Source organism: Salvelinus fontinalis, chromosome 8 (genome assembly GCF_029448725.1).
Source record: "Salvelinus fontinalis isolate EN_2023a chromosome 8, ASM2944872v1, whole genome shotgun sequence".
Taxonomy (NCBI): Eukaryota; Metazoa; Chordata; class Actinopteri; order Salmoniformes; family Salmonidae; genus Salvelinus; species Salvelinus fontinalis.
In genome coordinates, this window is record NC_074672.1 from 46,598,159 (window position 1) to 46,614,774 (window position 16,616).

Sequence of the window (16,616 nt, forward strand, 5' to 3'; positions counted from 1 at the left end):
AGACTAATATTAACACTAGGCTAATACTAACACTAGGCTAATACTAACAAGAGGCTAACACTAACACTAGACTAACACTAACACTAGGCTAATACTAACACTAGACTAATACTAACACTAAGCTAATACTAACACTAGGCTAATACTAACACTTGGCTAATGCTAACTCTAGGCTAATGCTAACACGAGGCTAATGCTAACACTAGGCTAATACTAACACTGGGCTAATACTAACACTAAGCTAATACTAACACTAGGCTAATACTAACACTAGGCTAATACTAACACTCGGCTAATGCTAACACTAGGCTAATGCTAACACTAGGCTAATACTAACACGAGGCTAATACTTGGGCTGAACCTTGAGCTCCAGTTAAAACTCCTCTTCCTCCTTCAACTTTCTTTTGTGCCAACAGAGAAAACTTAGCCCACCCGCTAAGGTTATAAACCCAGAGAGAACGCAGATCTATCAGTGAAAGAGTTAATTCCTCTCCAGTCCCAGAACTTCACCCTGCTTCTCCCAGGCACATAATCCCATTTATTAACATGAACAACCTGCAGTTTACACAGTGTTGCCAAAACAGACCATTAATCTGGTCGTTCAAGGATAAAAGCATGTAGAACCATATACAGAGTTATTTCAAACATCACAGGCCCGCTGCTGGTGTAAAGACTTATAACCTTAAAATCTCTGAAGGATTGGCCCCCTTTTTTTTTTCTTAAATTTCCTCCTAAAATGACATACCCAAATCTAACCGCCTGTAGCACAGGCACTGAAGCAAGGATATGCATATTCTTGGTACCATTTGAAAGGAAACACTTTGAAGTGTATGGAAATGTGAAAGGAATGTAGAAGAATATAACACAATAGATCTGGTAAAAGATAATACAAAGAAAAAACAACCGTTCTTTTGTATTTAAAAAAAAAATAGAAATGCAAGAGAAAGGCCATAATGTATTATTCCATCCCAGGTGCAATTTAGACTTTGGCCACTAGATGGCATCAGTGTATGTGCAAAGTTTTAGACTGATCCAATCAACCATAACATTTCTGTTCAAAATGTTGTATCAAGATTGCCCAAATGTGCCTAATTTGCTTATTAATAACTTTTCATGTTTAAAATTGTGCACTCTCCTCAAACAATAGCATGCTATTCTTTCACTGTAATAGAGTGCAGTTAGATTAACAAGAAATTTAAGCTTTCTGCCAATATCAGATATGTCTATGTCCTGGGAAATGTTCTTGTTACTAACAACCTCATGCTAATCACGTTAGCCTACGTTTGCTCAACCGTCCCGTGGAAGGGACACCGATCCCAAAGAAGTTTTAACTTTAATAAGGGTTGTAAACCAAAGGTCAGGAGGTTCGCTGATACAATATTCTGAAGACATACTCTGATTCCGATGGCTTTAGAGTGGCCAGGATGTGTTGCAAAACGCCAACGGGAAATAGAATGTTGATTTTCTAAGAGATTTTTTTTTTTTTTTTAGAAGCCTGTTAGATTCATTCCCATCAGGTGGAATGCAGTGCAGTGTCCATCACAGATAAAATAAAAATGGTCTTTTCCTGCTTCCCTCTTTCTTTATCAGATACAAGGTACGATCCGTTTAGTTCCAACTTAAAATGTACAGAGTATTTCGTCCACACGGACAGCTTGAATAACACACATCGTTACATGACTTCATCCTCTCTGTGAGGGCCTACGCTTTAGGTGCTATCAGGCCGGTCTGCATTTACAAGTTGTGGGTGTTGCTATTTCAGACATCTAAGGAGTGATGTCATCAAAGGGCAGCTGTTCGCTGCACTCCACAGCCTACAGTATCACCTGCCAAAGCTGTAATCACATATATATATATATATTTATACAGTTACCAGATCTGGAGCCTACCATTAAAGAGCTGCTCTATAAAACATAAAACATCGTATCTAGGATTAAGATTTCACCACTGTGAGTTTTTATACAGTAGGCCTTTCAGTAAGAAAGGTGTGACTCCAGAAAAGCGGGATTTTTGATGAGGAGACACCAGTCTTGAAAGACTAACCAAAGGGCAAAGCCTAGCTAGTCATTCTAGATCTATGCTTCGCTTTATCCCTTTGTGAAACTATAGTCCTTGAGAGTTGAGAACCAAGGCTGTGTGTGTGTGTGTGTGTGTGTGTGTGTGTGTGTGTGTGTGTGTGTGTGTGTGTGTGTGTGTGTGTGTGTGTGTGTGCGTGCGTGCGTGCGTGCGTGCGTGCGTGCGTGCGTGCGTGTCGGCTTGTGTGTCTCAGAAAGAAAAATGACATACCAAGCAAAGCCCATTGTACAGATCCATAAGTACACCAAAGGGCTTTAAAATAACAGTTTAAAATAAGGACGTGTGTTTAAAACGACATGATGGATTTCTCATTTACACAGAGCAATTTTTCCATTAAGATAATGACTTTCTAATGAGTCACAAATGAAATCTTTCTTTCCTCTGAAGAGAAGCAAACCCTAATGCAATCTTTTCCCTGGCAAACCCCTACTAACAAAAATATGTGTGGACTGCGGCTGACAGCAGAAGTGATTCTCTAGAGGGTGGACTGCGGCTGACAGCAGAAGTGATTCTCTAGAGGGTGGACTGCGGCTGACAGCAGAAGTGATTCTCTAGAGGGTGGACTGTGGCTGACAGCAGAAGTGATTCTCTAGAGGGTGGACTGCGGCTGACAGCAGAAGTGATTCTCTAGAGGGTGGACTGCGGCTGACAGCAGAAGTGATTCTCTAGAGGGTGGACTGCGGCTGACAGCAGAAGTGATTCTCTAGAGGGTGGACTGCGGCTGACAGCAGAAGTGATTCTCTAGAGGGTGGACTGCGGCTGATAGCAGAAGTGATTCTCTAGAGGGTGGACTGCGGCTGACAGCAGAAGTGATTCTCTAGAGGGTGGACTGCGGCTGATAGCAGAAGTGATTCTCTAGAGGGTGGACTGCGGCTGACAGCAGAAGTGATTCTCTATAGGGTGGACTGCGGCTGACAGCAGAAGTGATTCTCTAGAGGGTGGACTGTGGCTGACAGCAGAAGTGATTCTCTAGAGGGTGGACTGCGGCTGACAGCAGAAGTGATTCTCTAGAGGGTGGACTGCGGCTGATAGCAGAAGTGATTCTCTAGAGGGTGGACTGCGACTGATAGCAGAAGTGATTCTCTAGAGGGTGGACTGTGGCTGACAGCAGAAGTGATTCTCTAGAGGGTGGACTGCGGCTGACAGCAGAAGTGATTCTCTAGAGGGTGGACTGCGGCTGACAGCAGAAGTGATTCTCTAGAGGGTGGACTGTGGCTGACAGCAGAAGTGATTCTCTAGAGGGTGGACTGCGGCTGACAGCAGAAGTGATTCTCTAGAGGGTGGACTGTGGCTGACAGCAGAAGTGATTCTCTAGAGGGTGGACTGCGGCTGACAGCAGAAGTGATTCTCTAGAGGGTGGACTGCGGCTGATAGCAGAAGTGATTCTCTAGAGGGTGGACTGCGACTGATAGCAGAAGTGATTCTCTAGAGGGTGGACTGTGGCTGACAGCAGAAGTGATTCTCTAGAGGGTGGACTGCGGCTGATAGCAGAAGTGATTCTCTAGAGGGTGGACTGCGGCTGACAGCAGAAGTGATTCTCTAGAGGGTGGACTGCGGCTGATAGCAGAAGTGATTCTCTAGAGGGTGGACTGCGGCTGATAGCAGAAGTGATTCTCTAGAGGGTGGACTGCGGCTGATAGCAGAAGTGATTCTCTAGAGGGTGGACTGCGACTGACAGCAGAAGTGATTCTCTAGAGGGTGGACTGCGGCTGACAGCAGAAGTGATTCTCTAGAGGATGGACTGCGGCTGATAGCAGAAGTGATTCTCTAGAGGGTGGACTGCGGCTGACAGCAGAAGTGATTCTCTAGAGGGTGGACTGCGGCTGATAGCAGAAGTGATTCTCTAGAGGATGGACTGCGGCTGATAGCAGAAGTGATTCTCTAGAGGGTGGACTGCGGCTGATAGCAGAAGTGATTCTCTAGAGGGTGGACATGTTGAAAATTAATCTTAGGCTGCGTCACGAATGGCACCTTATTCCCTAGTGCCCTACTTTTAACCAGGGCCTGGTCAAAACAAGTGCACTAAATAGGGAATAGGGTGCACTAAATAGGGAATAGGGTGCCTTACACTAACAACCTCCCTCATCTCTTTAACATCTGTCTACTCTCTACAGGAATACCTATGGATCTAGTCGACTGGGCGTACTTATGGAGAAATAACACACACACGCACACACACACACACACACAGACTGGCCACATCTGCTTGTGGCGTGTGTAATCAGGTCCGGTGGGTGTAGAAATATTTCACACCGCGAGTAGGACAGGTATTCAGGCGTGACCAGGGAATAGCGAGCACTCCGACACATTGTTATAGATTCATAGTCTCAAATGGCACCCTATTCCCTACATAGTGCACTACTTTTGACCAGGGCAGAGTGTACTACAAAAGGGGGGTAGGGTGACATTTGAAACACATACAGACTCATGTTCCTATATCTGGACCGTTTACAGGGGTTGGAATGTTAAGAATGGTGACAGGCAGAGTAACAAACCATTTGTCAGTTTTAAATGTTGAAACCCCAACGTTAGGGTTAAGTGGCTTTATTAAGCTTTTTACTGTTAGATAAACAGAAACGTGAAAAATCCTAACAAATTCCTGATATCTTAAACAAACCACCTGTCGGGACTCACGGCTGTGTCTGGTTCTTGTCTGATATACTGACGTACAAGCCTATCATGAACATTAGTGTGTGTGTGTGTGTGTGTGTGTGTGTGTGTGTGTGTGTGTGTGTGTGTGTGTGTGTGTGTGTGTGTGTGTGTGTGTGTGTGTGTGTGTGTGTGTGTGTGTGTGTGTGTGTGTGTGTGTGTGTGTGTGTGTGTGTGTGTGTGTGTGTGTGTGTGTTAAAACACGAGGCATACAACCACCTCAATCCTCCATAGAACTTAGATTTTGAATAGTTCCTCCTCAGCCGTCCATCTCTGTCTTATTTTACTGCAAAATCACCCATCTTTAAGAATGATCTAACTTTTCTGTGAAGCTTCTCTCCTTCCTCTTTCTCTTCTCTCCTTCCTCTTCTCTCCTTCCTCTTCTCTCCTTCCTCCTTCCTCCTTCCTTTTCTCTCCTTCTCCTTCCTCTTTCCTCCTCTCTCCTTCCTCTTTCCTCCTCTCTCCTTCCTCTTCTCTCCTTCCTCCTTCCTCCTTCCTTTTCTCTCCTTCCTCCTTCCTCCTTCCTTTTCTCTCCTTCCTCCTTCCTCCTTCCTTTTCTCTCCTTCTCTCCTTCCTCTTTCCTCCTCTCTCCTTCTCTCCTTCCTCCTTCTCTCCTTCCTCCTTCTCTCCTTCCTCCTTCCTCCTTCCTCTTCTCTTCTCCCTCTCACTGTTCCCTCGCTCCTTTACAGGCCATTAGCTAGATTTCCATCCGATTGGAGAAAGATTTTCATGCAAGAAAAAAATACAAAACCCCCCCCATTAAAATAACAATATGCGGATTTTCCCACCAGAGATGTTTCCATCAAATTGACTGATAAAAGGCTGTAAGTGAAACCGCAGTGCACATAAAAATGACTTTTTGCAGTTAAATTCCCAAAAATACAAGTTAAAAGGGTTGTCACAACAGAAATGTCATTATAGGGCTATAGTAAATGTGGCCACTCTGATCTCTACGTGCTCTCTAGCCAACAAGTAGTAGATACAGTCCGGGTATAGCCTACACGATGAGATTATTATGGACAAAAGAGAGCGAGATTATTTTAATCTGTCAAATGGCAGCCAAGTATTGATCATTCCACTTCATGTTGTGGGCAGTGTGCGCATAGCCTGTCTTCTCTTGAGTGCCAGGTCTGCCTACGGCGGCCTTTCTCAATAGCAAGGCTATGCTCTGTACATAGTCAAAGTTTTCCTTAATTTTGGGTCAGTCACAGTGGTCAGGTATTCTGCCTGACCACTGTTTTTTTTATTTAAAATTTTGCCAATGTGTCAAGTGATTCTCTTTTTGTTTTCTCATGATTTGGTTGGGTCTAATTGCGTTGCTGTCCTGGGGCTCTGTGGGGTCTGTTTGTGTTTGTGAACAGAGTCCCACGACCAGCTTGCTTAAGGGACTCTTCTCCAGGTTCATCGCTCCGTAGGTGATGACTTTGTTATGGAAGGTTTTTGCATATAGCGGGTATTATTAATTTATTATTAGTAGTAATCTCTACATAATCTATTGAGGTGCAGTAATCTCTACATAATCTATTGAGGAGTAGTAATCTCTACATAATCTATTGAGGAGTAGTAATCTCTACATAATCTATTGAGGTGCAGTAATCTCTACATAATCTATTGAGGAGTAGTAATCTCTACATAATCTATAGAGGAGTAGTAATCTCTACATAATCTATTGAGGTGCAGTAATCTCTACAGAATATATTGAGGAGTAGTAATCTCTACATAATCTACTGAGGAGTAGTAATCTCTACATAATCTATTGAGGAGTAGTAATCTCTACATAATCTATTGAGGTGCAGTAATCTCTACATAATCTATTGAGGAGTAGTAATCTCTACATAATCTATAGAGGAGTAGTAATCTCTACATAATCTATTGAGGTGCAGTAATCTCTACAGAATATATTGAGGAGTAGTAATCTCTACATAATCTACTGAGGAGTAGTAATCTCTACATAATCTATTGAGGTGCAGTAATCTCTACATAATCTATTGAGGAGTAGTAATCTCTACATAATCTATTGAGGTGCAGTAATCTCTACATAATCTATTGAGGTGCAGTAATCTCTACATAATCTATTGAGGTGCAGTAATCTCTACATAATCTATAGAGGAGTAGTAATCTCTACATAATCTATTGAGGAGTAGTAATCTCTACATAATCTATTGAGGAGTAGTAATCTCTACATAATCTATTGAGGAGTAGTAATCTCTACATAATCTATTGAGGTGCAGTAATCTCTACATAATCTATTGAGGTGCAGTAATCTCTACAGAATCTATTGAGGTGCAGTAATCTCTACATAATCTATTGAGGTGCAGTAATCTCTACAGAATCTATTGAGGTGCAGTAATCTCTACATAATCTATTGAGGTGCAGTAATCTCTACATAATCTATTGAGGTGCAGTAATCTCTACATAATCTATTGAGGAGTAGTAATCTCTACATAATCTATTGAGGTGTAGTAATCCCTACAGAATCTATTGAGGTGCAGTAATCTCTACATAATCTATTGAGGTGCAGTAATCTCTACATAATCTATTGAGGAGTAGTAATCTCTACATAATCTATAGAGGAGTAGTAATCTCTACATAATCTATTGAGGTGCAGTAATCTCTACAGAATATATTGAGGAGTAGTAATCTCTACATAATCTACTGAGGAGTAGTAATCTCTACATAATCTATTGAGGTGCAGTAATCTCTACATAATCTATTGAGGAGTAGTAATCTCTACATAATCTATTGAGGTGCAGTAATCTCTACATAATCTATTGAGGTGCAGTAATCTCTACATAATCTATTGAGGTGCAGTAATCTCTACATAATCTATAGAGGAGTAGTAATCTCTACATAATCTATTGAGGAGTAGTAATCTCTACATAATCTATTGAGGAGTAGTAATCTCTACATAATCTATTGAGGAGTAGTAATCTCTACATAATCTATTGAGGTGCAGTAATCTCTACATAATCTATTGAGGTGCAGTAATCTCTACAGAATCTATTGAGGTGCAGTAATCTCTACATAATCTATTGAGGTGCAGTAATCTCTACAGAATCTATTGAGGTGCAGTAATCTCTACATAATCTATTGAGGTGCAGTAATCTCTACATAATCTATTGAGGTGCAGTAATCTCTACATAATCTATTGAGGAGTAGTAATCTCTACATAATCTATTGAGGTGTAGTAATCCCTACAGAATCTATTGAGGTGCAGTAATCTCTACATAATCTATTGAGGTGCAGTAATCTCTACATAATCTATTGAGGTGCAGTAATCTCTACATAATCTATTGAGGTGCAGTAATCTCTACATAATCTATTGAGGAGTAGTAATCTCTACATAATCTATTGAGGTGCAGTAATCTCTACATAATCTATTGAGGTGCAGTAATCTCTACATAATCTATTGAGGTGCAGTAATCTCTACATAATCTATTGAGGTGCAGTAATCTCTACATAATCTATAGAGGAGTAGTAATCTCTACATAATCTATGGAGGAGTAGTAATCTCTACATAATCTATGGAGGAGTAGTAATCTCTACATAATCTATGGAGGAGTAGTAATCTCTACATAATCTATTGAGGTGCAGTAATCTCTACATAATCTATTGAGGTGCAGTAATCTCTACATAATCTATGGAGGAGTAGTAATCTCTACATAATCTATGGAGGAGTAGTAATCTCTATTCTAGAATCTATTGAGGTGCAGTAATCTCTACATAATCTATGGAGGTGTAGTAATCTCTATTCTAGAATCTCTCATCTAATTAGTGTATAGTCAGACTGTCCATCTTACTTGTAGGGGTCGTTGGGGTCGTGTGGGTCGCAGGCTTCAGCGTGTCCGTTACACACACAGCGTCCTCCGATACTGATGTCCTTGATACTGTAGTAGTACTGCAGAGAAACAGGCACATCATGAAGACATCACATCAACGTGATTGTAACTGACTATTGTAGCTTCATTCAGACAGTTTGTCACACAGGTTGATGGGCTGCAGTACGGGACAGTTTCAAGTAAAAGGCCCTTTGAATATAAACAGAATATTTCAATAGGCTCTGAACTATTTTCTACCTCCTGCCCCCCCCACCCCTCACCCCTTCTCTACCTCCTGCCTCCTACTCTCTGACCCCTTCTCAACCTCCTGCCCCCTACTCTCTGACCCCTTCTCTACCTCCTGCCCCCTAATCTCTGACCCCTTCTCTACCTCCTGCCTCCTACTCTCTGACCCCTTCTCTACCTCCTGCCCCCTACTCTCTGACCCCTTCTCTACCTCCTGCCCCCACCCCTCTGACCCCTTCTCTACCTCCTGCCCCCTACTCTCTGACCCCTTCTCTACCTCCTGCCCCCACCCCTCTGACCCCTTCTCTACCTCCTGCCTCCTACTCTCTGACCCCTTCTCTACCTCCTGCCCCCTACTCTCTGACCCCTTCTCTACCCTCTGTGCCCTACTCTCTGACCCCTTCTCTACCTCCTGCCCCCTACTCTCTGACCCCTTCTCTACCTCCTGCCTCCTACTCTCTGACCCCTTCTCTACCTCCTGGCCCCCTTACTCTCTCACCCCTTCTCTACCTCCTTCCCCCTACTCTCTGACCCCTTCTCTACCTCCTGCCCCCCCACCTCTCTGACCCTTTCTCTACCACCTGCCCCCTTACCCTCTGACCCCTTCTCTACCTCCTGCCCCCTACTCTCTGACCCCTTCTCTACCTCCTGCCCCCTACTCTCTGACCCCTTCTCTACCTCCTGCCCCCTACTCTCTGACCCCTTCTATACCTCCTGCCCCCCCCACCTCTCTGACCCTTTCTCTACCACCTGCCCCCTTACCCTCTGACCCCTTCTTTACCTCCTGCCTCCTACTCTCTGACCCCTTCTCTACACCCTGCCCCCTACTCTCTGACCCCTTCTCTACCTCCTGCCTCCTACTCTCTGACCCCTTCTCTACCTCCTGCCCCCTACTCTCTGACCCCTTCTCTACCGCCTGCCCCCTACTCTCTGACCCCTTCTCTACGACCTGCCCCCTACTCTCTGACCCCTTCTCAACCTCCTGCCTCCTACTCTCTGACCCCTTCTCTACCTCCTGCCTCCTACTCTCTGACCCCTTCTCGACCTCCTGCCTCCTACTCTCTGACCCCTTCTTGACCTCCTGCCTCCTACTCTCTGACCCCTTCTCTACCTCCCGCCTCCTACTCTCTGACCCCTTCTCTACCTCCCGCCTCCTACTCTCTGACCCCTTCTCTACCTCCTGCCTCCTACCCTCTGACACCTTCTCTACCTCCTGCCTCCTACTCTCTGACCCCTTCTCTACCTCCTGCCCCCTACTCTCTGATACCTTCTCTACCTCCTGCCTCCTACCCTCTGACCCCTTCTCTACCTCCTGCCCCCTACTCTCTGACCCTTCTCTACCTCCTGCCTCCTACTCTCTAACCCCTTCTCTACCTCCTGCCCCCCACCCCTCTGACCCCTTCTCTACCTCCTGCCTCCTACTCTCTAACCCCTTCTCTACCTCCTGCCCCCTACTCTCTGCCCCCTTCTCTACCTCCTGCCTCCTACTCTCTGACCCCTTCTCTACCTCCTGCCTCCTACTCTCTGACCCCTTCTCTACCTCCTGCCCCCTACTCTCTGACCCCTTCTCTACCTCCTGCCCCCTACTCTCTGACCCCTTCTCTACCTCCTGCCCCCTACTCTCTGACCCCTTCTCTACCTCCTGCCCCTCTCCCCTTACTCTCTGACCCCTTCTCTACCACCTGCCCCCTACTCTCTGACCCCTTCTCTACCACCTGCCCCCTACTCTCTGACCCCTTCTCTACCTCCTGCCCCCTACTCTCTGACCCCTTCTCTACCACCTGCCCCCTACTCTCTGACCCCTTCTCTACCACCTGCCCCTACTCTCTGACCCCTTCTCTACCTCCTGCCCCCTACTCTCTGACCCCTTCTCTACCCCCTGCCCCCTAATCTCTGACCCCTTCTCTACCTCCTGCCTCCTACTCTCTGACCCCTTCTCTACCTCCTGCCCCCTACTCTCTGACCCCTTCTCTACCTCCTGCCCCCACCCCTCTGACCCCTTCTCTACCTCCTGCCCCCTACTCTCTGACCCCTTCTCTACCTCCTGCCCCCTACCCTCTGACCCCTTCTCTACCCTCTGCCCCCTACTCTCTGACCCCTTCTCTACCCTCTGCCCCCTACTCTCTGCCCTCTGTGCCCTACTCTCTGACCCCTTCTCTACCTCCTGCCCCCTACTCTCTGACCCCTTCTCTACCCTCTGTGCATTACTCTCTGACCCCTTCTCTACCTCCTGCCCCCTACTCTCTGACCCCTTCTCTACCTCCTGCCTCCTACTCTCTGACCCCTTCTCTACCTCCTGGCCCCCTTACTCTCTCACCCCTTCTCTACCTCCTTCCCCCTACTCTCTGACCCCTTCTCTACCTCCTGCCCCCCCACCTCTCTGACCCTTTCTCTACCACCTGCCCCCTTACCCTCTGACCCCTTCTCTACCTCCTGCCCCCTACTCTCTGACCCCTTCTCTACCTCCTGCCCCCTACTCTCTGACCCCTTCTCTACCTCCTGCCCCCTACTCTCTGACCCCTTCTATACCTCCTGCCCCCCCCACCTCTCTGACCCTTTCTCTACCACCTGCCCCCTTACCCTCTGACCCCTTCTTTACCTCCTGCCTCCTACTCTCTGACCCCTTCTCTACCCCCTGCCCCCTACTCTCTGACCCCTTCTCTACCTCCTGCCTCCTACTCTCTGACCCCTTCTCTACCTCCTGCCCCCTACTCTCTGACCCCTTCTCTACCCCCTGCCCCCTACTCTCTGACCCCTTCTCTACGACCTGCCCCCTACTCTCTGACCCCTTCTCAACCTCCTGCCTCCTACTCTCTGACCCCTTCTCTACCTCCTGCCTCCTACTCTCTGACCCCTTCTCGACCTCCTGCCTCCTACTCTCTGACCCCTTCTTGACCTCCTGCCTCCTACTCTCTGACCCCTTCTCTACCTCCCGCCTCCTACTCTCTGACCCCTTCTCTACCTCCCGCCTCCTACTCTCTGACCCCTTCTCTACCTCCTGCCTCCTACCCTCTGACACCTTCTCTACCTCCTGCCTCCTACTCTCTGACCCCTTCTCTACCTCCTGCCCCCTACTCTCTGATACCTTCTCTACCTCCTGCCTCCTACCCTCTGACCCCTTCTCTACCTCCTGCCCCCTACTCTCTGACCCCTTCTCTACCTCCTGCCTCCTACTCTCTAACCCCTTCTCTACCTCCTGCCCCCCACCCCTCTGACCCCTTCTCTACCTCCTGCCTCCTACTCTCTAACCCCTTCTCTACCTCCTGCCCCCTACTCTCTGCCCCCTTCTCTACCTCCTGCCTCCTACTCTCTGACCCCTTCTCTACCTCCTGCCTCCTACTCTCTGACCCCTTCTCTACCTCCTGCCCCCTACTCTCTGACCCCTTCTCTACCTCCTGCCCCCTACTCTCTGACCCCTTCTCTACCTCCTGCCCCCTACTCTCTGACCCCTTCTCTACCTCCTGCCCCTCTCCCCTTACTCTCTGACCCCTTCTCTACCACCTGCCCCCTACTCTCTGACCCCTTCTCTACCACCTGCCCCCTACTCTCTGACCCCTTCTCTACCTCCTGCCCCCTACTCTCTGACCCCTTCTCTACCACCTGCCCCCTACTCTCTGACCCCTTCTCTACCACCTGCCCCTACTCTCTGACCCCTTCTCTACCTCCTGCCCCCTACTCTCTGACCCCTTCTCTACCTCCTGCCCCCTACTCTCTGACCCCTTCTCTACCCTCTGACCCCTTCTCTACCACCTGCCCCCTACCCTCTGACCCCTTCTCTACGACCTGCCCCCTACTCTCTGACCCCTTTCTCTACCTCCTGCCCCCACCCCTCTGACCCCTTCTCTACCTCCTGCCTCCCCCACCCCTCTGACCCCTTCTCTACCTCCTGCCCCCCCACCTTCTCATCCCTGTACCCATTAGTACCCACCCTGCGTGTGACGGTGGGGTCGCGGAGGGCCTTGCCCATCAGGTGTCCCAGGAGGGTGTTGGTTCTGAGGAAACGGAGGCGGATGTTGGTGGCCTTGGTGAAATCCCTCAGGACTGGAGAGTAAGAGAAGTTCATAGACCCGGGACGCCCGTTGACTAGAGACACCACCACCTAGGAGAGAGGGACGATGTCACGCACACGCACACACACACACACACACACACACACACACACACACACACACACACACACACACACACACACACACACACACACACACACACATACAGTTGGTATACACACACATGCTGCAACACTCACGTACACACACAGACGTGTGGCACTCATTTACATATGTACGTATTCACACACACACACACATACGCACGCACGCACGCACGCACGCACGCACACCCCTTACCTCTCCATTCTCCAGGGGTACGATGCGGGAGTATTCAGTGGTACAGATGACGTCGTTGTCAGAGTTGATCCGTTCGGTGGTTTGCTGTCCGAAGCGCTCAATGCAGTCTCTCTTAGAAGCTGTTAAAACACACACACACACATTTAAACACATTTAAACACATTTAAACACATTTAAACACATATAAACACATATAAACACATTTAAACACATTTAAACACATATAAACACACACACATTTAAACACATTTAAACACATTTAAACACATATAAACACATTTAAACACATATAAACACATATAAACACATTTAAACACATATAAACACATATAAACACATTTAAACACACATAAACACACATAAACACACATAAACACATATAAACACATATAAACACATATGAACACATATAAACACATATAAACACATATAAACACACATAAACACACATAAACACATATAAACACATATCAACACACATAAACACATATAAACACATATCAACACATAAAATACATAGAATTGCTTGATGCAGTCAGAAGCTAAACACAGTACAGTGATATGAGCTGTGTGTTGGATATGAGCTATGAGCTGTGTGTTGAATATGAGCTATGAGCTGTGTGTTGGATATGAACACATATAAACACATATAAACATATAACTACATAGAATTGCTTGATGCAGTCAGAAGCTAAACACAGTACAGTGATATGAGCTGTGTGTTGGATATGAGCTGTGTGTTGGATATGAGATATGAGCTGTTGGATATGAGATATGAGCTGTGTGTTGGATATGAGATATGAGCTGTGTGTTGGATATGAGATATGAGCTGTGTGTTGGATATGAGCTATGAGCTGTGTGTTGGATATGAGCTATGAGCTGTTGGATATGAGCTGTGTGTTGGATATGAGCTGTGTGTTGGATATGAGCTGTGTGTTGGATATGAGCTGTGTTTTGGATATGAGCTATGAGCTGTTGGATATGAGCTATGAGCTGTGAGCTGCTGGATATGAGCTGTGTGTTGGATATGAGCTATGAGCTGTTGGATATGAGCTATGAGCTGTGAGCTGTTGGATATGAGCTGTGTGTTGGATATGAGCTGTGAGCTGTGAACTGTTGGATATGAGCTATGAGATGTGTATTGGATATGAGCTATGAGATGTGTATTGGATATGAGCTATGAGCTGTGTGTTGGATATGAGCTGTGAGCTGTGTGTTGGATATGAGCTGTGTGTTGGATATGAGCTATGAGCTGTGTGTTGGATATGAGCTATGAGCTGTGTGTTGGATATGAGCTGTGAGCTGTGTATTGGATATGAGCTGTGTATTGGATATGAGCTATGAGCTGTGTGTTGGATATGAGCTATGAGCTGTGTGTTGGATATGAGCTATGAGCTGTGTGTTGGATATGAGCTATGAGCTGTGTATTGGATATGAGCTATGAGCTGTGTATTGGATATGAGCTATGAGCTGTGTGTTGGATATGAGCTATGAGCTGTGTGTTGGATATGAGCTGTGAGCTGTGTATTGGATATGAGCTGTGAGCTGTTGGATATGAGCTAGGAGCTGTTGGATATGAGCTGTGTGTTGGATATGAGCTATGAGCTGTTGGATATGAGCTGTGTATTGGATATGAGCTATGAGCTGTTGGATATGAGCTATGAGCTGTGTGTTGGATATGAGCTATGAGCTGTGTGTTGGATATGAGCTATGAGCTGTTGGATATGAGCTATGAGCTGTGTATTGGATATGAGCTGTGTGTTGGATATGAGCTATGAGCTGTTGGATATGGGCTGTGTATTGGATATGAGCTATGAGATGTTGGATATGAGCTATGTGCTGTGTGTTGGATATGAGCTATGAGCTGTGTATTGGATATGAGCTATGATATGTTGGATATGAGCTATGAGCTGTTGGATATGAGCTATGAGCTGTTGGATATGAGCTATGATATGTTGGATATGAGCTATGAGCTGTTGGATATGAGCTATGAGCTGTGTATTGGATATGAGCTATGAGCTGTGTGTTGGATATGAGCTATGAGCTGTGTGTTGGATATGAGCTATGAGCTGTTGGATATGAGCTATGAGCTGTTGGATATGAGCTATGAGCTGTTGGATATGAGCTATGAGCTATGTGTTGGATATGAGCTATGAGCTGTTGGATATGAGCTATGAGCTGTTGGATATGAGCTGTGTGTTGGATATGAGCTGTGTGTTGGATATGAGCTATGAACTGTGTTTTGGATATGAGCTATGAGCTGTTGGATATGAGCTATGAGCTGTTGGATATGAGCTGTGTGTTGGATATGAGCTATGAGCTGTGTGTTGGATATGAGCTGTGTGTTGGATATGAGCTATGAGCTGTGAGCTGTTGGATATGAGCTGTGTGTTGGATATGAGCTGTGAGCTGTGAGCTGTTGGATATGAGCTATGAGATGTGTATTGGATATGAGCTATGAGATGTGTATTGGATATGAGCTATGAGCTGTGTGTTGGATATGAGCTGTGAGCTGTGTGTTGGATATGAGCTGTGTGTTGGATATGAGCTATGAGCTGTGTGTTGGATATGAGCTGTGAGCTGTTGGATATGAGCTATGAGCTGTTGGATATGAGCTGTGTATTGGATATGAGCCGTGAGGTGTTGGATATGAGCTATGAGCTGTTGGATATGAGCTGTGTATTGGATATGAGCTATGAGCTGTTGGATATGAGCTATGAGCTGTGTGTTGGATATGAGCTATGAGCTGTGTGTTGGATATGAGCTATGAGCTGTTGGATATGAGCTATGAGCTGTGTATTGGATATGAGCTATGGGATGTTGGATATGAGCTATGAGCTGTGTATTGGATATGAGCTATGAGCTGTTGGATATGAGCTATGAGCTGTTGGATATGAGCTTTGAGCTGTGTGTTGGATATGAGCTGCGTGTTGGATTTGAGCTGTGTGCTGTGTGTTGGATTTGAGCTATGAGCTGTGTGTTGGATATGAGCTATGAGCTGTTGGATATGAGCTACGAGCTGTTGGATATGAGCTTTGAGCTGTGTATTGGATATGAGCTGTGTGTTGGATATGAGCTATGAGCTGTGTGTTGGATATGAGCTATGTGTTGGATATGAGCTATGAGCTATGTGTTGGATATGAGCTTTGAGCTGTTGGATATGAGCTACGAGCTGTTGGATATGAGCTTTGAGCTGTGTATTGGATATGAGCTGTGTGTTGGATATGAGCTGTGAGCTGTGTATTGGATATGAGCTATGAGCTGTTGGATATGAGCTATGAGCTGTTGGATATGAGCTATTAGCTGTTGGATATGAGCTATGAGCTGTGTATTGGATATGAGCTATGAGCTGTGAGCTGTTGGATATGAGCTATGAGCTGTTGGATATCAGCTTTGAGCTGTGTGTTGGATATGAGCTTTGAGCTGTTGGATATGAGCTATGAGCTGTTGGATATGAGCTTTGAGCTGTGTGTTGGAT

General features: G+C 46.1%; 1 protein-coding gene across 1 annotated transcript in view; it reads right to left on the reverse strand.

Annotated features, from left to right (window-relative positions):
• LOC129861510 (laminin subunit alpha-5-like) overlaps window positions 1-16,616 on the reverse strand; it is a 155,113-nt gene that overhangs the window by 126,620 nt on the left and 11,877 nt on the right. The window contains exons 2-4 of the mRNA XM_055932887.1: window positions 13,139-13,257; window positions 12,718-12,888; window positions 8,526-8,623 (exon numbers count right to left, since the gene is read on the reverse strand). Of these exons, the coding sequence (XP_055788862.1) occupies window positions 8,526-8,623; window positions 12,718-12,888; window positions 13,139-13,257 (388 nt within the window). The remainder of the gene's footprint in view (window positions 1-8,525; window positions 8,624-12,717; window positions 12,889-13,138; window positions 13,258-16,616) is intronic.